The following is a 19,764-nucleotide window of genomic DNA, read 5'->3' on the forward strand; positions in this document are numbered from 1 at the left end:
GAGACACATTAATGAAAACTTACTTTGAGAAAAAAAAATAACTGCAAAATAAATAAAAGTGGAAATGTAAACAGAGGAAGATTACTGCCCATCCAAGGAGAAGGTCAGGAAGATCAGGGAAGAGTTACTTCATGGGTGGAGTTGGCATTTGACAGTGATAATAAATCATATCCCTCTACTTTAAATACAGAAATAAAAGAAAAATCCATACAGGAGTCAAAAAGATGGGGATCAAAATATGAGCTTTATAACTAATGGAGCTGACTTTGAAAATAGAGCTTGTCCTGCAGTCACAATTTGGCCTCTTATTTATCAAACTTTCCTTCCAAGTCTAGACCTTGGACTATCCCACCTGACAGGGAGTCTGCATAGATGACATGAATCCAGCCAGGTATAAGGAGAACCTCTTCACATCGCTAGAGCCCTTAGAGTAGGGGCTCAGAGAGTGATACCTCCAGACATTTGTCTAGAGATGGTTCTCAGCTTCAATTGCATGTTAGAGTCACCTGGGAAGCTTTAAAAACTGCCAATGCCCAGGACACACACCAGACTACTGGGAAAGGATCTCCAAAGGCAGGATCCAGGTATTGTCGGGTTTTTTTTAAGCTCCTCAAGTGATTCCAATGTATCTCTCAGGTTTAAAACCACCATGTAAGGCAGATCTGGGCCCCTTTTAAAGTGTGTCTACTATAAGAAAGGTGACACAGGCACAGAAGAGAGGACATACACCTTCCAAACAGCATGAACCCAAAAGAAGAAACAAAATGTCTCATCCATACACATCAGTTTTTTTCCCTAATCTCTCCAATTAGATAATGCCTTCCTTTTCCTTTGGGGAGAAATAAATAGAGGAATTATTGAAAGGGTGGAATTATCATCCCAATTCTGTTCTCTTCTCAGGAATGGAGTGGAAGCATTTGCCTTTGTGGTTGATATGGCTTTCAAGCTTGAATTTAATAGATGGATAAGTTTGCACATTAAAAAAAAACAAAACTGGAGGAACAGGGATAGAGGAACATTTCGAAGCAAGGATTTTTCCCTCTCAATGATCTCTTAGTGATCTTCTAAGCAATGAAAGAATGATTTTTAACAGTCCCAAGTGGAAAGTAAATGAAATGCCTAAACTCTATGTTGGCTGAAATATGCCATCTTCTCCCAGCTCAGGACCTTTACACACACTGTTCTTATGATGTTCCTATATTCTCTTACCCACCCCTCACCCAGTTAATAGTTACTCATCCTTTAGATCTCAGGCTCTCAGCACTTTCTCTGATCCATGGACAAATTAAATTCCCCTGCCATATGCTCTCATGAGATCTAGAGCATATGTAATTACATATTTGTGATATGTCTGATTCTTCCAATAAACTATGAATTTCCATAAGGACAGGAACCAGATCTGTTTTATTCTTTATTTTATTCCAGGATCCAGTCACAGTTGTTAAATATCTTTGAATAAGAGTCCAGGTCATTCATAGGCTACATAAAGCCTTAAAGTTGCAGATAAGGAAAGAATTTTTTAAAATAAGAGGGAGAGAGAGAGAAAATGATGCCTTCATTAGAACTGGGAGTACTGGAGAGCTTGAAAATGAAAATCAAATAAGGCTGCCAATCTTTGAGCAGGAACCAGTTGCCCGTTTTCATCCAACACAATCAACCATAGCATAAGTATACCCACTGGTCAAGAAACTTGTATAAGACAGTATAATTCTGAAAAGCAGACCTCAAAAAAGTCTCTTTGACCTTCTGCACTCATCCAGAGAACACGCCGGGCCAACTGAGGGGGTAAAAAATAAAGACGACCAGAAGATTCTTCCTACTCCAATGGCCAAAGCATAATAACTAATACCTATTCCAAATAATAATCTTTCCGGGTAACAGTCTGGAGCATGACAGTAACTAACCATCAGGTTAACTATCTTATCTCAAAGGAGGAAAAAATGGTTAATGTGACGTCAAATAAACACAGGGCACCAAACTCTGTGGCCAAGGTTCCCTCCAACAACTGGTCAAGAGCACAGCACTGAGTTGTCTGCTTGGAAAAACTATCTCCACCTGGGCTGCCAAAACAATAAGCCAAATACCAGGACAGAAACAAGCGCCTGAATCTTGGAGAATATTTATGAAAATGAAAAAGGTGAACAAATAAAGTCAGTGGTAGAAAAACAATACGCAACTCACTTCCTCGTTGCCCCAGGCAAATCTGTTCCTTAAACAATAATAACAGAATCTAATCAGTAAACCTCTCAGCTGCCAAAATTATACAAGCAACTTGCCTGTTTAAAATGTCACGTTTCCCGTCTGATATAAATATTCACCTTCTGCTCCCATTCCTGAAGTGTAATACAAATCAGACGTAATCTAAAATCCACCCTGGCACAACTATTTCTATCTTCTTTCCTTTCAAATGACCCAGATTGTGCATTATGAAAATTGTGAAGCTTGGTGGTCTTTTTGGTAATTGGAATAGATCACTGAAGCCTAGGTTGCTTTTTAGCCTTGGCTTTTCACATTATTTTACACCTGGGAAGGTCCTGACTAGCTCATCCAAGTCCACTGAGACTTGGCTCAGCCTCAGTAAGCTTTTATACACAAATGCAAAACTACCTGTTATCTGATTTCCAGAAAAATCATACTAGTGAGACATTTCTTTGCAATTTTTTAAACAACAGAAACAGATCTGGTAAAAAAAAAAAAAAAAACCTTCAAAGATGGTTAAAGAGGGACTTCCCTGGTGGTACAGTGGTTGAGAATCCACCTGCCAATGCAGGGGACACAGGTTTGATCCCTGGTCCGGGAAGACCCCACATGCTGTGGAGCAACTAAGCCTGTGTGCCACAACTACTGAGCCTGCGCTCTAGAGCCCATGAGCTGCAACTACTGAGCGTGCACTCTAGAGCCCGTGAGCTACAACTACTGAGCCTGCCCGCTGCAACTACTGAAGCCTGTGTGCTCTCGGGCCTGGGTGCCACGACTACTGAGCCTGCGTGCTGCAACTCCTGGAGCCTGTGCACCTAGAGCCCGTGCTGCGCAACAAGGGAAGCCACCACAATGAGAAGCACATGCACCACAGCGAAGAGTAGCCCCCGCGTGCCTCAACTAGAGAAAGACCCAACGCAGCCAAAAAAAAAAAAAAAAAAACTGTTTAAAGAAAACAGTGTGAAAATAATGGAAAAGGTAAGAAGACTAATTTAAAATACTGATACAACCAAAATCAGATTCGCTGGCTATGTAGGATTATGTCAGTATACAGACCTTCTCATTACTGGCAGAAAGCAAGAAGTGTAAACCATCACAAAAATGTTCAACCTGTGCACTTTTGTGCCCTCCTATGAAATTAATTTTATGTTGCAAAGGTATACAAGCAGACTCCAAGTATCATCCACAGATGAACTATATCAGAATCCCCTGGGGGTAGTAGTTAAAAATGCAGATCACTAGATGCCACAAAAGCCCTTCTGAGTTAGACTCCTTCTTAGGAACAGGACCCAGGAATCTGTTCCCTTTCCCCAAATCACCCAAAACCCAGAAACAGTGTGCTTGCTCCACAAATCTGGCTTTCTCATGAATCCTCAGCAATCCCTTCTAATCCAATCAGAGCCTCTAAACTGCTCTAATAAAGAAATTCAGAGATGCCTAAGGCATTAAAGTTAAGAGAACCTCTGTGTTTCTGTTAGATCTCTGTTCTCCCTTGAACCAAGCAAGTACGGGAAAAAATCTGCAAAGTCTACTGGTTAATAGAGTGCTTGAGTAACAGTGTTTTCAGTGGAGTAGTGTGATGTTTGGAAGCAGAATAAAAATGTTAATTGCTTCCAATTACCAAAGCCTCTCAAATTCAGGCAAACAGAGAAGCCAAAGCAGAGGCTTATACAGTCAGTTTACAGACAGTGGCCATCCCCCAACCAACTACACTCTGCACTTAAACTCCTGTGTGATTATAAAGAAGCCCCCTTCCCCAACAATAATGACCATAATCGCTGTTTATGACCACCTAAGGACTGTAAACAACAATCAAACACCAACAACCAAACCCCCATGGAAACTACCCCTTCCCTAACATGCAACTAATTTTGAGATATTCTTGCATATTAAATTAGGAATGAGAGTTTTCAAAACAAGTAACTCAAATTTTGAACATATTTCAAAGCCCCTTTGAGCAACAAAGGATACCTAGGCTTACACAGAAACGTTAACCAAGAAAGGAAAAGGCCTCATCTACATAAACCTCAGGGAAAGCCCCAGAAGAAACATTCACACTATATCTTTAGTTTTAATTGTTTGGTTTACATATTAATAAATATTTATAAAAGCAAAGATTTGGATTTTATTTTCTTTTTGTTTATTTTATGATCAATTCTCATAATTTTTATGATTTTTATGATCAACTGATATTTTAAGTAGCACTCAAAAATAATCTCAATTTACAACATGGTGCTTCTAAGAAATAAGGGTTTGACTTAAATGACTGAGACAATTATCCAAAAATCAATCAAATGGTAAATGGGGGGGGTGGGAGGAAGAACACTTTTCCTTCATTTAAGACCAAAGATGTTACAACCTTCAACAAGTTTTGTTTGACCTTTCAGCTGAAATCTTTATTATCGAAAAAGAGACTGGAGGACTCCAGTTTTTCCTGTCTCAGGGAAAGTAGAGGTAAGGATTGCCCCCCCAAAAAAAGAAAGAAAGAAAAGAAAAGCTGTCTAAAGTCTTATTTGTAGTTTCTAGAAAGAGGTCAAGCAGTGTAGAAAGGAAACATAAAGTATACCCTTACTCATTTGGGGCTTAATCTCTTCATCCAAGTCCAAATCTTCTAAATCAAGGAAGTTGTCTACCTAGAAAAGGATTAACATCATCTTTATGCAAACTAGACCTAGAGAAAAAAATGCAATTAAGAATCAGTGAATCCACTTCCACAACACTCAAGTGAGCAACTGAATCCCCTTTTCTCATTAACTTTTGAGTCCCAGATAGAGATCTTTGTGTTCACTGTGCTTTCCCAGAGACATCTGAAAGAAGCACTCAATCTGGAAGTTGGCCTGGATTTCCTAGGCACCACAGTAAGATCTCTATACTGAAAGGGAAAAAACAGTCTGGGAAGTTTTTGAAAAGTTTTTGTTCCTGATTCTATCCCAGAATATATACCACCATCAAGAGGGTCTGAAACAGTGTTTCTGTTTTTTGGTGTTGTTTTATTGCTTTTGCTCCTCAAGCAAATGATGGTGTTGGGTCTGGCTATTCTCCTAACAGTGTGCTTTAAACTCCAAAAAGAGAGTAGAAACTGAAGAAAGCAGGGGAGTAGGTTCATTCAAGACAAAATCATCCTGCCCCAGGTAATCACAAGAGAGGTGAACAGGGCAAAAAATCAAGTGTTCTCCCTTTCGAGCAAATAAAACTGAAAATTACTTCAAAGGTAAAAAGCAGAGCAAATGACCTTTACAGACAGTAGCAGCATTTCAATGTTGCTTTCCACTGCAAGGTGACAATGAGACATTTTAGATTAACAAAATGGTAACACTTCAGACATGAACCAATTCATCTCAGGTGAATATCAAAGAGTGTGAATAAACAAATGATTTCACCACTGGCACCAAGGCAGATCTGGTAAAGGCATGATGTCAAAATGCCTTTTATGCTTATGACCTAAAACATGTACATAACAAAATACCATAAAATTATAAATTTAGATCTCATCATTCGAATTCAAAACACAGCCTGGGTCTTTCTTCCCCACTCTCTACCTGCCAGACCATGGCTTGTAGCTTCCATTACTTGGAAGTACATAACTACAGTTATTTTTTGGCTTCCAAGTGACGCAAAAATTTATCTTCCATATGATGGTTTCAGTACTAAAACTTGAGAATCTGTTATATTGTCATTTCTCTTAATTAATGGTATATGTTCAAGGGGACGAGAGTCATGTTTCTCTATTGAAGCACCCCTTCCATTTGTGAAGCTTTGAGGAAAAAAGATCCAGAACCCAGCCAACCAAGGACAGTTTAAGATAATCAAACACCACTTTTTTTTTTAAAGCATATAGACAAAATCTGCTGAATTCTCCAAATTTGTATGACAGACAGCAAATGAGTCCTGTGAGGTTTTTATCGTTTTTATGCTCTTTCTGGGTTTTGGCCATGGAATAAAATTGAATCATGCCTTACCTTCACCTTTCCTGCCCGATTCAGATCACCTTGAAAGGAACTGCCAACTTTTTGGCCTTCATCCATCACTATCTGGGAAAACAAACAAAAAACATTGAGGACATATTGATGGGAACATGAAACAACTGAAAATAAAGGAGCTGATCTTGTAGCCCTTCAGGCACTAAAATTCCCTTTCCGTTTTCTGTTAATTAGCTATGCGTGACAAACCATGACACCTTAGTGACAGCAGATTCACTAAGTCATAGCAGCCGTCAGGGAATAGGTTCCAGGAGGTCTGACTTCTACTTCTGTCTTCTAGACTCATCTACAGTGTAACCTAGGGTAAATTATTTAACCTCAATTTTTTCATGTGTAAAATATGAACACTCCGCACCTCATTACCCCAGCTCCCATCCCATCCCAATGAACCTCTGAAGGACAAATCAGAGAATGCTAATACAACATTTTCAAGTCACTAGGAAAAAATACCGTGGAACAATTCTTTGCCTCTCACACACTGGTTAAAGACTCAATAGAAAATGTAATTCCCATTGCCAATGATTGCCAGTAGACAGTGAATCCTCTAGAAAGAAAAGTTCTTGTCCCATAATCACCTCACTGGAAAGAAGTTATAGAATTAAAGAATTATAGCCCTTCGCTGTATATAAACACACTTCTAATATGGAGATTTTTCTCCCTTGCATAAAACCATCATCTCATATACAATTCTGTCCACGATATCACAGGGGATACACGATGAGACAGAAAGTAGAAACTCAAATGGCTTAAAAAATAGAACAGCTTCCACTAGGATTCCTTGATAGTTACAAACCATAGCTAAAGAGAATGTGAATATAGTCTATGAAGTCTTGAAGATTAGGAATAGAGCATCTAACATTTATTTATTGACCAAATCTTGGAAGAACCAAGATAACATATTCTACTTTAAGTCTGAAGGACATGAATCCAGGACAGGTAAAAGAAACTCTCATTTACATAGAGAATTATAAAAAAGAACTCTTTTGTCCCAGAGGACAAGCTAAAATATAGACATAATTCCAAGAAAAACCTGTAGATGGCAGATCCTTAAGAGGTTTTTAACAAAAATTGGGGATAATTAAGTTACTATCATAAAAGTTGGCTGTTGAAATCATGAAATGTAATGATGATTTTCAGTAAAGTATCCCAAAGGCACTCCTTCTAAAATTAGGAGTCTGAGTTACTGATCCAATAGCTGTCTGATGTTTCTTATTATGCTCTCTTTCTTTTTTTTTAATTCATGATGAATTTTTTTTCTCTGTTCCTGTAAATGTGCTATGGTATTACCTGTTCCTCTTCTGAACACTGTGACGAAGTACGAAGAAAGATGGCTTTATTGCTAAGATGGTGATCATTTGGTTCATTTCTCTGAGTAAATTTTACTGAAGTAAAATTGTTTTCTGAAGAATTGGTGCCAAAGGCTCCTCTTCTGGTCACATTATCTGAAATGATAAATTACATAATATTAGAAAACACCCACCACATCCAGTCTAGTTTATTTTGTGTTTATAGAGAATCTTTCTTCCAAAACAAAAAAAATACTTTTCAAAAAAATCTACAAACTGAATGCTTGAAGCATTAAACACTCTTAACCTATAAAGTTATTTCTAAAAATGCATAGGAAGATAACACTATTTCATTCACTATTCAACAAACATTTATAAGTTTGTATCCAGCACTGTTCTCAGCCATTGTTAAAAGGTCAATAAAGTATTTGCAAGACTCTTGGACATTACCGATCTCATTTTTTTTCTAAATTTGAGGGTTTTTAAAAAAATATGGAGGCAATGTATAGATGATTTTCAAAAATTTGTAAAAGAAAAAGATTAAAATTAGAATATCACTCATAATCCTACAAGACAGAAAAGCTGCAACAAAATTTTTTCAGTGGCTATTTTTCTCATCTTTTATCTATTCACCCATAAACTTCTAAAAGTCAAATGGAATTGTACTGCACATACCATATTATAAGTCAACTTGAGAGCAATATTTTTTCATACTACTGCATATTCTGCATAATTTTAATGATTATAGAGAATTCCACTGTATATATTTAACATAGTTTATTTAACCAATTCCTATTCTCAACTATTTAAAACTATAAACAATGAATACATTTGTGCTAAATCTTTGCACATTCATGATTATGTCCTTAGGATAAGGAAAGAGTCTAAGATTCATCCTAAATTAAGAGAAAATTATGATAACATGATGTCATTAACAGAAATGTGGGGGACAAATTCAGATGAGAGAGAATGAATTAACCTTTGTCCATGCTGCATTTGAGATGCCAGTGGAAACTGTGAGGGAAATGTCCCAGAGGCAACCGCAAATGTAGGCTAAAATGTGGGAGAGAGATCACAACGATAGGTAAAGAGGTGGTAGTTGATTACACTGGGGCAGTGGTTTAAGCCATAAAATTATTTTTAATATTAGCAGCAATATTAAAATAAATAAGAGTTAACACTTACTTGAGGGTCAGACTTCTTTTATTATGCATCTCATAAATCTCATTTAAGCCTCACAACAACCCTAGAGGTAGGTACTGTTAGTATCCCCATTTTACAGGTGAAGAAACCAAGGCCTACAGAGAGATTAAATAATTTGTTCAAAGTTACACAGCTGGTAAGTAGCAGAGTGGGGATGTGAACCCAGGCCTTCCTAATCCAGCACTCACTGCTGTGCAACTTAGAATAGTACAGTAAATGAAGGGAAAGGGTTCTTAGAGAATAGAAGAATAAAGCAGAAAAAAAAGAAATTTTAAAATCCCAGAAAGGAGACAAAGGAGAAAAGTTTACAACAGTACAAGAAGAACCCAGGGCGCACGGCACATACTAAAACTAGAATTCCCCTGCTGCAAATGACAACAGCAAAACACAGGAATCTACTTCAAGGATCACTAGAAGAGTGACTAAGGGATTCAAAAGAGGCCAAGTGGCAGAAATCAAGCTACTGTCAGATTAGGGCACCCTGTTCCATCCCCTTACAATACTCCACCATGGAAAGATTCTGGAGACATGGGTTTGTTTTATTTGTGAGCAACCTGGGCAGGGATCTAACTGAAGGGGTTACAAAACAGCCTAACGCGCCAAAGTGGCATGTTTGTTTCTCTTGAGCCACTGGTTGCATGGCTTCAAAATCAGTAAAGATTCTTGTTGTTCTAATGATCTCAGCCTGGTGCAAGGCAGCCAGAATCCTCTGTTTGCTTCTGAATACCTCATCACTGGTAGAATTAAGACTTGTAGGGGGACTTCCCTGGTGGCACAGTGGCTAAGAATCCGCCTGCCAAAGCAGGAGGCACGGGTTCAGGCCCTGGTCTGCGAAGATCCCACATGCCGCAGAGCAACTAAGCCCGTGCGCCACAACTACTGAGCCTGCGCCCTAGAGCCCGCGAGCCACAACTACTGAAGTTCACGCGCCTAGAGCCTGTGCTCCGCGACAAGAGAAGCCACCACAGTGAGAAGCCCGCTCACCGCAACTAGAGAAAGCCCGCGCGCCGCAACTAGAGAAAGCCCGCGGGCAGCAACGAAGACCCAATGCAGCCAAATAAATAAACAAATAAATTTATTTAAAAAAAAAAAAGACTTGTAGGGATATCTATAGGACATTAACACAGAAATACTGTTGGGGAGCAGAGATAAGGTAGCCTAGCCTATAATACAGCATTAGCTCAATAAGCCAGAGAGGGAAAACACAAATATTTAATGCACCGCTTTTTCTTTCAAAGGGATTTATTAGCAAACACCACCAGCTCAGGCCAGCTCTCTCTACTGCCTCCTGCACCAGCACCCATGACTCCTAATTAGCTACTACTGGGACGGGTGACCCCTGCCTTGTGCCCCCAACAAATCCCTGCAAACTCTGATATGAAGCACTCGCCTTGGCTGCTGGGGGTGGAGGGGCTGAGGGGCTGAGTAAGGAAGGTGATGGGAGGGTTATAGGAACGCTGCTGGAGTAACCAGCACGATGCCAGGCCACAGAAGTGAGGACAAAATGGTCTTAGGACTTACCCTCCCTGACTTCTTCCTTTTTTACAGCCACAGTTATGGCTGTAAAATCATCAGTCCTAGGGCGGAGACAAGCAGTGGCAGCAGCGTGGAGCAAGATAGGCATGGAGATGCTTGGAAACAGGAGTGAGGAGGAATGAAAGGGTTCTTCAAACTTCATCAAAGTTAGAGGCAAGCAGACTTCCAGTGGCTCCCTGCCATTCCTCAGTGCCCTGTTCTAATAAGAGGCGGAATAGTTTCAGTTCTCCTTGCTTATCCTTTAAGTCTAGCACAACCTAAACCTAGTATTTCCTGAGAAAATACCGTGTACTCAGCACAACATTACTGTAATAATCTATTGATTTACATACTTGAAAACCACAGTGATGTCTGGGAAGAACAGATGTTCCGTGAGGACAAGTTCTGTTTGTTCTTATAATCACTCGGTGTACTCCTCTGCCATTTCCAATAAAACACCAGGTTATTTGACAAATAACCAGATGAAACTCCTTCAAAATAAAGAGCAAAATATAATGAAGTCCCAGCTTCTGATGCTGATGTGGAACGATGGTTGAGGTCTCAGATCTAACACAATTTCTTGTTTACTCTTTCAAAACTTCGTCCTTTCATAAAGATAAAGCTTTCATTTTTAAAATATGGAAAGATTCAGAAAAGAACTTGTTCTCTCTCTGACTGAACCTACAGTTTAAGACTCCTTCCTAAACCTTGAAAGCAGTTTCACAAGAGTAAGTACTATTTCACTCCAAAGACCCCGAAGGGCTTCTTACAAATGCTTTTATCATTTTTTTAAAAAACAGCACAAACAAAATCTCTTGGCAGAAGAAGATAGGAAAAAAGTCCTTTTTCAATATGATAATGACAAAATGCCAGATGTTGGCACAGCCCAGAATCCAAAGTGGCCTAAAGCCTGATTAGAGTGCCAGATGCTGCTTCCCAGAGTTATCCTGGTGGCCATCCAAACATGCCACCCAAGTGTGCGTTTCATCTTCTTCTGTTTCTGCTTTTCATCAGAGTCCTTTTCTACCTTTTCATCTTATCCCTAATGTTCCTTGCTTTGAAATAAGTGCCAGACATAATACACTTGGGAAATCTAACAGCAATATTTCAGAGAACAAGTCGGTTACTGAGACCTGAAAGAGTGTTTCTTTGGGCATTTCTGAGTCAAAACTTCAATACACATGAAACAAAGGTTTTTTGCTAAAGGTTTCATTATTCTGAAGCAATGGAATTTCAATGTTCTTTTGATACCAAACAGACAAGCTTCCAACAGATCTCCCTTACAAGGTCACCAACTACACCTACAATGTCTAATTTCAGGCCAAAGGAAAAGGTTACACTCCTGCAAAAGGTTGAAACTATGGACGCCTTGATAAATTAAATACCAATCGTAAATTGACTGTACATCTTCCAGATGAAAGCAGTCAGTTTCAGAGAACTCGGTTTTGAAAGAAACTTTTTAAAAATTCAAATTCATCCATTCAAAGGCCAGACTAGTGTCCATGAGCTGAGAAGAAAGTTTACACTTACAGGAAAGTTCTCACAGATCAACACAACCAACATCAGAATTCATGACCTAATTCTCCCAGCAACACCTGAGTGTCTGTTCTTCTGCACCATGGTCAACAGAAATACAAATCAGGAGCATGTTCTCAGTTGTGAAGAGATACTGAATATGTTGCTAAGGAGGAAAGAAAAAAATCACGGGGGGGAAATCGTGTGCAACACTGGGTAGTTGCAAAAAGCCTCCTGCCGAGAGCATAGGGGATAAGCAATCATGCTTATAACAAGACTGGGTACTCTGAAAGTCAGGGGGGTGATTTTCATATACTCCTAGCCTAAAGCAATGTTGCTGTGGACAATATTCACTCTTCATTTGCCCAGCCAAACTACTTCACTCCACTGCTTCTTGATCACATTCTCCTTGGTATATGGCCTCCCCTGAAGCGATAGTCATTAGGATTAAATAAGCAATTTAAAAACCAATCAATCATAAATCAGAATAAGTCCAAAGAAGCTAAATTCAGCAGACAAATGTCTTGTCTAAATTCCCTTTGCAGTGGTCTGAATTCCAACTGTTTCATGTTCTTCACTGGAAAGGGCACAGGGAGGAGAGGATTACCTTAGCCTGGCCAGTCAGGAATAACTGTACTTTCCCCGAGGCTGGATGATAATTGACTCATTATTCATAGACATAGCTCTCCAGCTGCCAAGACACAAATGCACAACCCTAGCTCAGAAAAAAAAAAAAAAAGTGTGTCAAAAGTCCAAGGTGAGGGACACAATAGCAGTAAGTTGACATTTTTTAAATATCCAGTGTTAGGCACTTACAGAGAGAAAAAAAAGTGAGGAAAGTGTAAAGTTGCTGTAAGTTTATTTTCAGGGAGAAAAGCTGAGTGGTAGTTGAGTTATGCAACTTATTCAACCCACAGGTTGTATCGTGGGCATCAACTATGTGCAAAGTGACCCAAGATGGGTAAGACCCAGTCCCTGCCCTTATGGAGCCTACAAACTAAGAAGTTAAGCCAGGTATGCAAACCACCCAAATAGAACACAACTAACGCAGAGGATATAAGGGAGCACAAAGTTAGAGAAGGGTGAAATCACAACTGGTTTGGGAGAATCACAGAAGGCTTCATATAGGAATGGGGAGTCTGAGCTGGGCTTTGAAAGACGGCTACGATTTCAGCAGGTGCGCCCTGTGAGGAGGTATCCCACAAAGGGAAAACTGCACAAACAAAGCTCCCAAGGTGGGAACACGTGGGGCCTGCGGAAGAACCACCATGTATTCCAGGAAGGCAGGAGCACATATTCTGCGATGCATGGAAGGACTGCTATTTGCAGGGCTTGACAAAAACTCTGTACTATACCAAGGCCCTTGGAAGTCATAACTAGAGCTGTGCTCTAAGATGAAATGGATGGAATGCAGCAGAGTGGTTCAGATACTTTCATACCAGAAAGTATGGCGCTACTGTGGCAATCCAGGTGAGAAGTAAAGGGAGCCTCAGCGATGGATTTAAGAAAGGAGAAAAGAGCTCACAAAGTAGGTTCTTTCTGTGTTTCTAGAACAGATATGAAGACACTGTCTCCAAGCAGTTATGTTTCCTCCCTCTAGATATCTCAGAATGTTCACCTTATCTTCCCATGGCAATCTGTATTATTCTTTTAGTTTAATTTGGCATGCCCCAGATAACGTAAAAACAACTACAACAACTAAACAATCTCTGTGATGGTGGCAGTAGATACTACAGCATGCTTGCAACCTGTCAAATGGATTACATGTTGGTGCAAAGAGGCCACACATATCATCCCATAAGATAAACTCACCTTCCCAACTGCTTTAGTCAAGGCCGCAGAAGGCAGCTGGTCCAGCGTGGGAGCAGATGCAGCGTATTTGAGCACAGCTTCCCTGAGCTCCCAGAATGCCTAACAGGGTGACACCTGTTGGTGACACTGTCTACACAAAGTAGGATCTTGTTTCTTTTTGTATCACTGTCCTTATCTACTTAAAAATTTCAAGTCTATGCACAAATGGTTTATTTTCTTAATAGGAAATATTTATGACAAGCAGGATCCTCCTAGTTCTTCAGCCAAATGCAGAGTCACGAGGCCATACGCTCATCCAGTGAAGAACTCAGGTAAGGATCTAGGTATCCATGAATAGTAGCTCCACCTCTCCATAGCTTTAGTGAGGTATATTTATAGAATTCACTTAAGTGTACAATTCAATAATTTTTAATACATAGAGTTGTCCAACCGTCACCACAATTACATTTTTAGATCATTTCCATCACCCCAAAAAGTCCCAGGTACTCATCTGTAGCCACTCCCCATTCCTACTGCCAACACAGGCAGCCACTAATCTACCTTTTACAGCTAAAGATATGCCTTTCCTAGACATTCCATATAAATACAATCATATGATACATGGTCTTTTGTACCTGACTTCTCCACTTAGAATGACATCTTTGAGGGTCATCCATGTTGTAGCATATATCAGTATTTCACTCCTTTTTATTGTCAAAAACTATTCCATTATCTGGATAGACCACATTTTGTTTTTCCATTCACCAGCTAATGGACATTTGGATTGTTTCCACATTTGGTACCCCCTTGATTCTAATACTGAGTTCGATCCAAAGACCACCATCACTAATCCAATTCCAAGAGGTGCCACGACATGCTGAAATCAACACAAAGGCCAACCACAGAGTCCCAGCTTCCCTTCACACCCCCACAAGGGGAAAAATGCATATAGTAACTGAAGCTACACCTCTGATCATCTTATTGTCTCATATGGTCACAGCCTTAGAAACATGATCCTGTTTTCTTCTTCAAATGTATCTGAAATCATCTGCAATTACCCTTCTTAGTTGTCCGTGCTCTATCTCTTCCCACTAAAATGTAAGCCTAAGGAGAATAGGGACCTCTCCAATTCCTGAAAGGGAAAATGTTGTTTCCCCATTCCCAAGGACATGTAATGATTAAGACTGGAAGGTAGACTGACACACTACACTTCACCCAGCGAGCTCACTGTGTGCTTAGCACCATGCTAGGCTGGAAGACTAGGAATTGGGAAAGTTAAAGGACATGACTTCTGCCTATGAGAAACAGAATCTATCCCCTTAAAACTTTTACTCACTCAAAGGCATAACATTCTGCATATCTTTCAGCCAGCATTTCCATGTCTAAGAATTTATCCAAAAAAATAACTAAATATGTGGGCAAAGATTTCATTACAAAGCCAAAAATGTCTGATCTATTCCCCTGAAAATTTTTACTTAATCAAGGCCTTACATTTTTTCATATCTTTGAACCAGTATTTCCATGTGTAAAAATTTATCCAAAGGCCATAAATAAGAAGGGTACAAAAATGTAGCTACCAAAAATTAATACTACTACTAATACAGCCAAAGTCATTACAAGGACCTACAAGGCTATCCACGCCTCATCCACCCCCACCTCCACACCCCCTGACCTCAGCTTCTCCTCCTCTCACCCCTGCTCAGGCCACTCTGGTCACTCTGGCCTCCTCGTTGTTCCTCAATCAGCCCAGGCACTGCTGTCACTAGGCCTCTGTACTAGTTGTTCCCTTGGCCTCAAATGCTTTTCCCTCAAGTCCCTGCAGGCTTAACTCCCTCTCTTCCTTCCAATCCTCATTCAGATTTTACCTTCCCATGGAGGCCTAACCAAATCACCCTACATAAAATTGCCACCTTACACCCCTGCTACCAGCACTCATGATCCTCCATACTCTGCTCTGTATTCTTTTTCTTTCCCAGAGAAATTACTGTTTTCTAACACAGATATTTTTCTTATTTGTTGTGTTTATTGTTTGTTGTCTATCTCCCCCTTACAGGATGCAAATTCCCTGAAGATAATGATCTTTGTCTCTTTTGTTCACTTATGTGAACAGCACTTCGCACATACTAGGTGTTCAATGAGCATTAACTGTATGAATGAGGATGTGCAATATAACATCATTTATAGAAACAAAAAATTCGAAATAACTTGTGTTCAACAAAAAGGATGGCTAAATAACTAATGGCCTATCCATACGATTACATACAATGCAGTCATGAAAAATACTGTTAAATAACCAAATTTATTGACATGGAAAGATGTTCATAACATAATGTTATATGAAAAAGCAAGTTACAAAAAGAGTACATAGTATGATCACACTTTTACAAAATAATTATAATAAATTTGCTGAATATATAAATGAATGAAACTATTAGGTTGAGCCCTTACTATAATTCAGGTACTATTAATATATACAAACATCTATGTGTATGTGTGTTTTATAGATATGTAATTATTTAATCCTAAGAATAAGCCTATGAGGTAGAGCCTATTACATCCATTTTATAGATAATAAAACTGAAGCTCAGAGATATTAAATAACTTTCCTAAAACCACCTAATTTGGAAGTAGCAGAGCTTAGGTTCAAATCCTGGTTGTCATCAAGTCTATATTCTTAACTAATAATTTATACATATATACAAATTAATCAACAGAAAAATTCAGGAAGGATGTATAATACACCCATGGTTTATCTCTAAGACACGGGATTATGGCTTTATTAACTAGATATAGGTTTGCCTACATGAAACAGATACCCAAAGTAACAATCAGTTAAACAAGATGGAAGTCTATTTCTCACTCATGCAATAGTACAGGTGTAGATAATTCAGGGCTAATATGGCTGTTCTGCTCCACAAAGTCATCCTAGAACCCAGGCACCTTCTATCTTTCTGCTCTGCCATTCCTAAGACACCACCCTTCTCCACATAATCCAGCATGAAGCACTACCGCACCCTTGCTCCAAGCAAGAGGATGAAGAAAGAGAAAGAAGCCTGGACATCTTTTTCCCTCTGTTATTAGTGAAGGCGTGGTTTAAGCTACTATATCAAGGAGGCATCAAAATAGAGCAGCTGAAATAAGAATTTTATTTCTCATGTGACAGTCTAGGGCAGGTAGACAGGCTCTGTTCCATGAGATGACCCAGGGATCCAGGCTGGTGGGGTGCTCTGCCATCCTCAGCACATGGCTTCCACCTTTGGGTCTAAGGAGTTGCTCTAATGACTGCCTAGTTCCTGCCAGGGGAAATTGAATTAAAAGGGTCCAGGGCACATTTCTTAAGGATTTGACCCAGAAGTTACACATATCAGTTCCCCTCACTTCTTACTGGCACATACTTAGTCAAATGGCTATACCCAACTGCAAGGGAGAATGAGAAATGTAATCTTCATTCTGAATGACCACAGAGTAGTTAAAAATTTTACTGCTGCAGAAAGAGTATGTTTTTTTGTTTTGCTGTATATGTGTATATGCATGTGTTTTGGTGCCTCTCTGTATTTTCTAATTTTCCTACCATGAACAAAAAAATAAACATTCATTTGTAGAGGTGAAAAGCATTTTCTTCAAACCCTCCATCCAGGGAGAACACATACATGCATCTCCTTCCTCCTTAAGCAGTCTTTCCTAGAAATACCAAAGAAAAATATACATATACATATATGATATTTTACATTTACATTTTTTAATATTTTGGATTCATGTTTCATTTAATATTTAACTTTGAGGTCCCTCTTTTAAATCACAGTTACCCCAATCATAAAATTTTACACTTGAGTAAATTTTTTAAACTTACAAAGTACCCTCATGTATGAAATACAGAGCAGAAAAGTTACCAAAAGCACAAAATTATTGGAGGGGCATTTCCTAAAAGTACATGCACCAAGATGCCTTCATAGCCTATGTGGTCTCCCAAGTCTCTTGCCTGTGCACTCGCTAATGGCAAAATACTCAGACACTCTTCTGGCAACAGTAGAAATAGACAGATTTCCCTGTGATTGGGTAACTTTGGCCTGCAGACACATGCACTATAATCTTTCAGACTTGGGACAGAATATATGCTGAACCAAAGCCCACCCTAAAATTCTGTAAGCTATCATATCCTAGCCTCTGTATCAGAGATTAGCAAGATCAAAGTAAAACCATTCCTGTAGTGCTTTGCTTTGGTAACACAGATAATAAAATTGGAACAATACAGAGAAGATTAGCACGGCCCCTGTGCAAACATGTCGCACAAATGCGTGAAGTGTTCCATATTTTTTGGAACTAGAGATTATCATACTAAGCGAAGTGAGTCAGAAAGAGAAAGACAAATACCATATGATATCACTTACATGTGGAATCTAAAATATGGCACAAAGGAACCTATCTATGAAACAGAAACAGACTCACAGACATAGAGAACAGACTGTGATTGCCAAGGGGGAGTGGGGTGGGAGAGGGATGGACTGGGAGTTTGGAGTTAGTAGATGCAAATTACTATATATAGAATAGATAAACAACAAGGTCCTACTGTAGAGCACAAGGAACTATGCTCAATATCCTGGGATAAACCATAATGGAAAAGAATATAAAAAGAACGTATATATGTGTATAACTGAGTCACTTTGCTGTATAGCAGAAATTAACACAACATTGTAAATCAACTATATTTCAATTAAAAAATCATTCCTGTAACATGTCATGCTTTTTCACTGTCAAAGTATCTTTTAAATAATATAAAATGATGACATTAAACTAAAGTTATATTTAAAGTAAAATAATTGTTCTTACACTTTGGGTGAAGAGTGTGGACAATTTCATGAAAGCTATGGAACTTATTCCTAGAGAAATACTATATATACAAAAGCACAGAATGTTGATGAATTCATCCATCTTCCCATGCCCCTCCTTAATCTCATTTAGGGTGTTTCTCAAAGCTGGTCTGAAAGTCAAGCTTCCTGGGCTGCACACTAGAACTAGTAATTCAGAATTGGGGGACTGATCCCCAGGAAGCTACATTTTAATAAGCATCTCCCAGGTGATCTTTGCATATACTCAAGGTAAGAGTCCCAAGTAAAGATTCTGTGGAGCAGAATCTAAAAATTTAGAACTAAAAAGAAGTTTCTGGGGGCTTCCCTGGTGGCGCAGTGGTTGAGAATCTGCCTGCCGGTGCAGGGGACACGGGTTCGAGCCCTGGTCTGGGAAGATCCCACATGCCACGGAGCAACTGGGCCCGTGAGCCACAATTACTGAGCCTGCGCGTCTGGAGCCTGTGCTCCGCAACAAGAGAGGCCGCGATAGTGAGAGGCCCGCGCACCACGATGAAGAGTGGCCCCCGCTCGCCACAACTAGAGAAAGCCCTCTCGCACAGAAACGAAGACCCAACACAGCCATAAAAAAAAAAAAAAAAAAAAAGTCAACTCAAGAAGTTTCTGATACCTCATCTTTGTCAAAGCACATAAATACCTTTGCCTGAAGGTTATGTGTAGACATATTATTTAGTCCATCCACCAGAGGCCAGTGTAGGATTATTCCCTGCATTGTATAGTGTTACACTACACAATACACACTATACATAGATACTACACAATACATACTATACATAATTGGTTTTAACTACTTCAGTGAAGAGGTGTGGAAAACTATACTGAAATATATAAAATTTTATAAAAATATAAAATACTGTAGACAGTATTTTACATTTTTTATATTGTATAATCAAGATTTCTTTAATATTTAACCTTGATGGTCCTCTTTTATTTTTTTTATTTTTTTTTATTTTTTAATATTTATTTATTTATTTATTTATTTATTTATGGCTGTGTTGGGTCTTCGTTTCTGTGCGAGGGCTTTCTGTAGTTGTGGCAAGCGGGGGCCACTCTTCATCGCGGTGCGCGGGCCTCTCACTATCGTGGCCTCTCTTGTTGCGGAGCACAGGCTCCAGATGCGCAGGCTCAGTAATTGTGGCTCACGGGCCTAGTTGCTCCGTGGCATGTGGGATCCTCCCAGACCAGGGCTCGAACCTGTGTCCCCTGCATTGGCAGGCGGATTCTCAACCACTGCGCCACCGAAGCCCTGATGTTCCTCTTTTAAATAATAAATAGTCCCCATAGTCATAACACTTGAGTAAATCTTCAAAACTTATCAAGTATCTTCATGTATATTTCATCTGATTCTCTCCATAACCACGAGACACCAAGCAGACAGAATTATCCCTGATTTATAGATTCAGAGAGAGT

The 19,764-nt window shown here is 39.4% G+C and overlaps 1 protein-coding gene and 1 non-coding gene across 7 annotated transcripts in view; one reads left to right on the forward strand and one right to left on the reverse strand.

Moving 5' to 3' along the window:
- IFTAP (intraflagellar transport associated protein) overlaps positions 1 to 19,764 on the reverse strand; it is a 59,673-nt gene that overhangs the window by 14,721 nt on the left and 25,188 nt on the right. For 2 of the 6 annotated variants that reach the window (XM_057553995.1, XM_057553992.1), the window contains exons 2-6: positions 10,537 to 10,674; positions 10,190 to 10,403; positions 7,467 to 7,621; positions 6,159 to 6,230; positions 4,772 to 4,832 (exon numbers count right to left, since the gene is read on the reverse strand). In XM_057553995.1, coding sequence (XP_057409978.1) covers positions 4,772 to 4,832; positions 6,159 to 6,230; positions 7,467 to 7,621; positions 10,190 to 10,403; positions 10,537 to 10,674 — 640 coding nt within the window. The remainder of the gene's footprint in view (positions 1 to 4,771; positions 4,833 to 6,158; positions 6,231 to 7,466; positions 7,622 to 10,189; positions 10,404 to 10,536; positions 10,675 to 19,764) is intronic. The other 4 variants (XM_057553996.1, XM_057553993.1, XM_057553994.1 and 1 more) reach the window with 3 other exon arrangements.
- Positions 17,697 to 17,804, forward strand: LOC114237847 (U6 spliceosomal RNA). The gene has a single exon (XR_003623323.1). It is a non-coding gene; the product is annotated as a U6 spliceosomal RNA (small nuclear RNA).

Source organism: Balaenoptera acutorostrata, chromosome 9 (genome assembly GCF_949987535.1).
Source record: "Balaenoptera acutorostrata chromosome 9, mBalAcu1.1, whole genome shotgun sequence".
Classification (NCBI taxonomy): Eukaryota; Metazoa; Chordata; class Mammalia; order Artiodactyla; family Balaenopteridae; genus Balaenoptera; species Balaenoptera acutorostrata.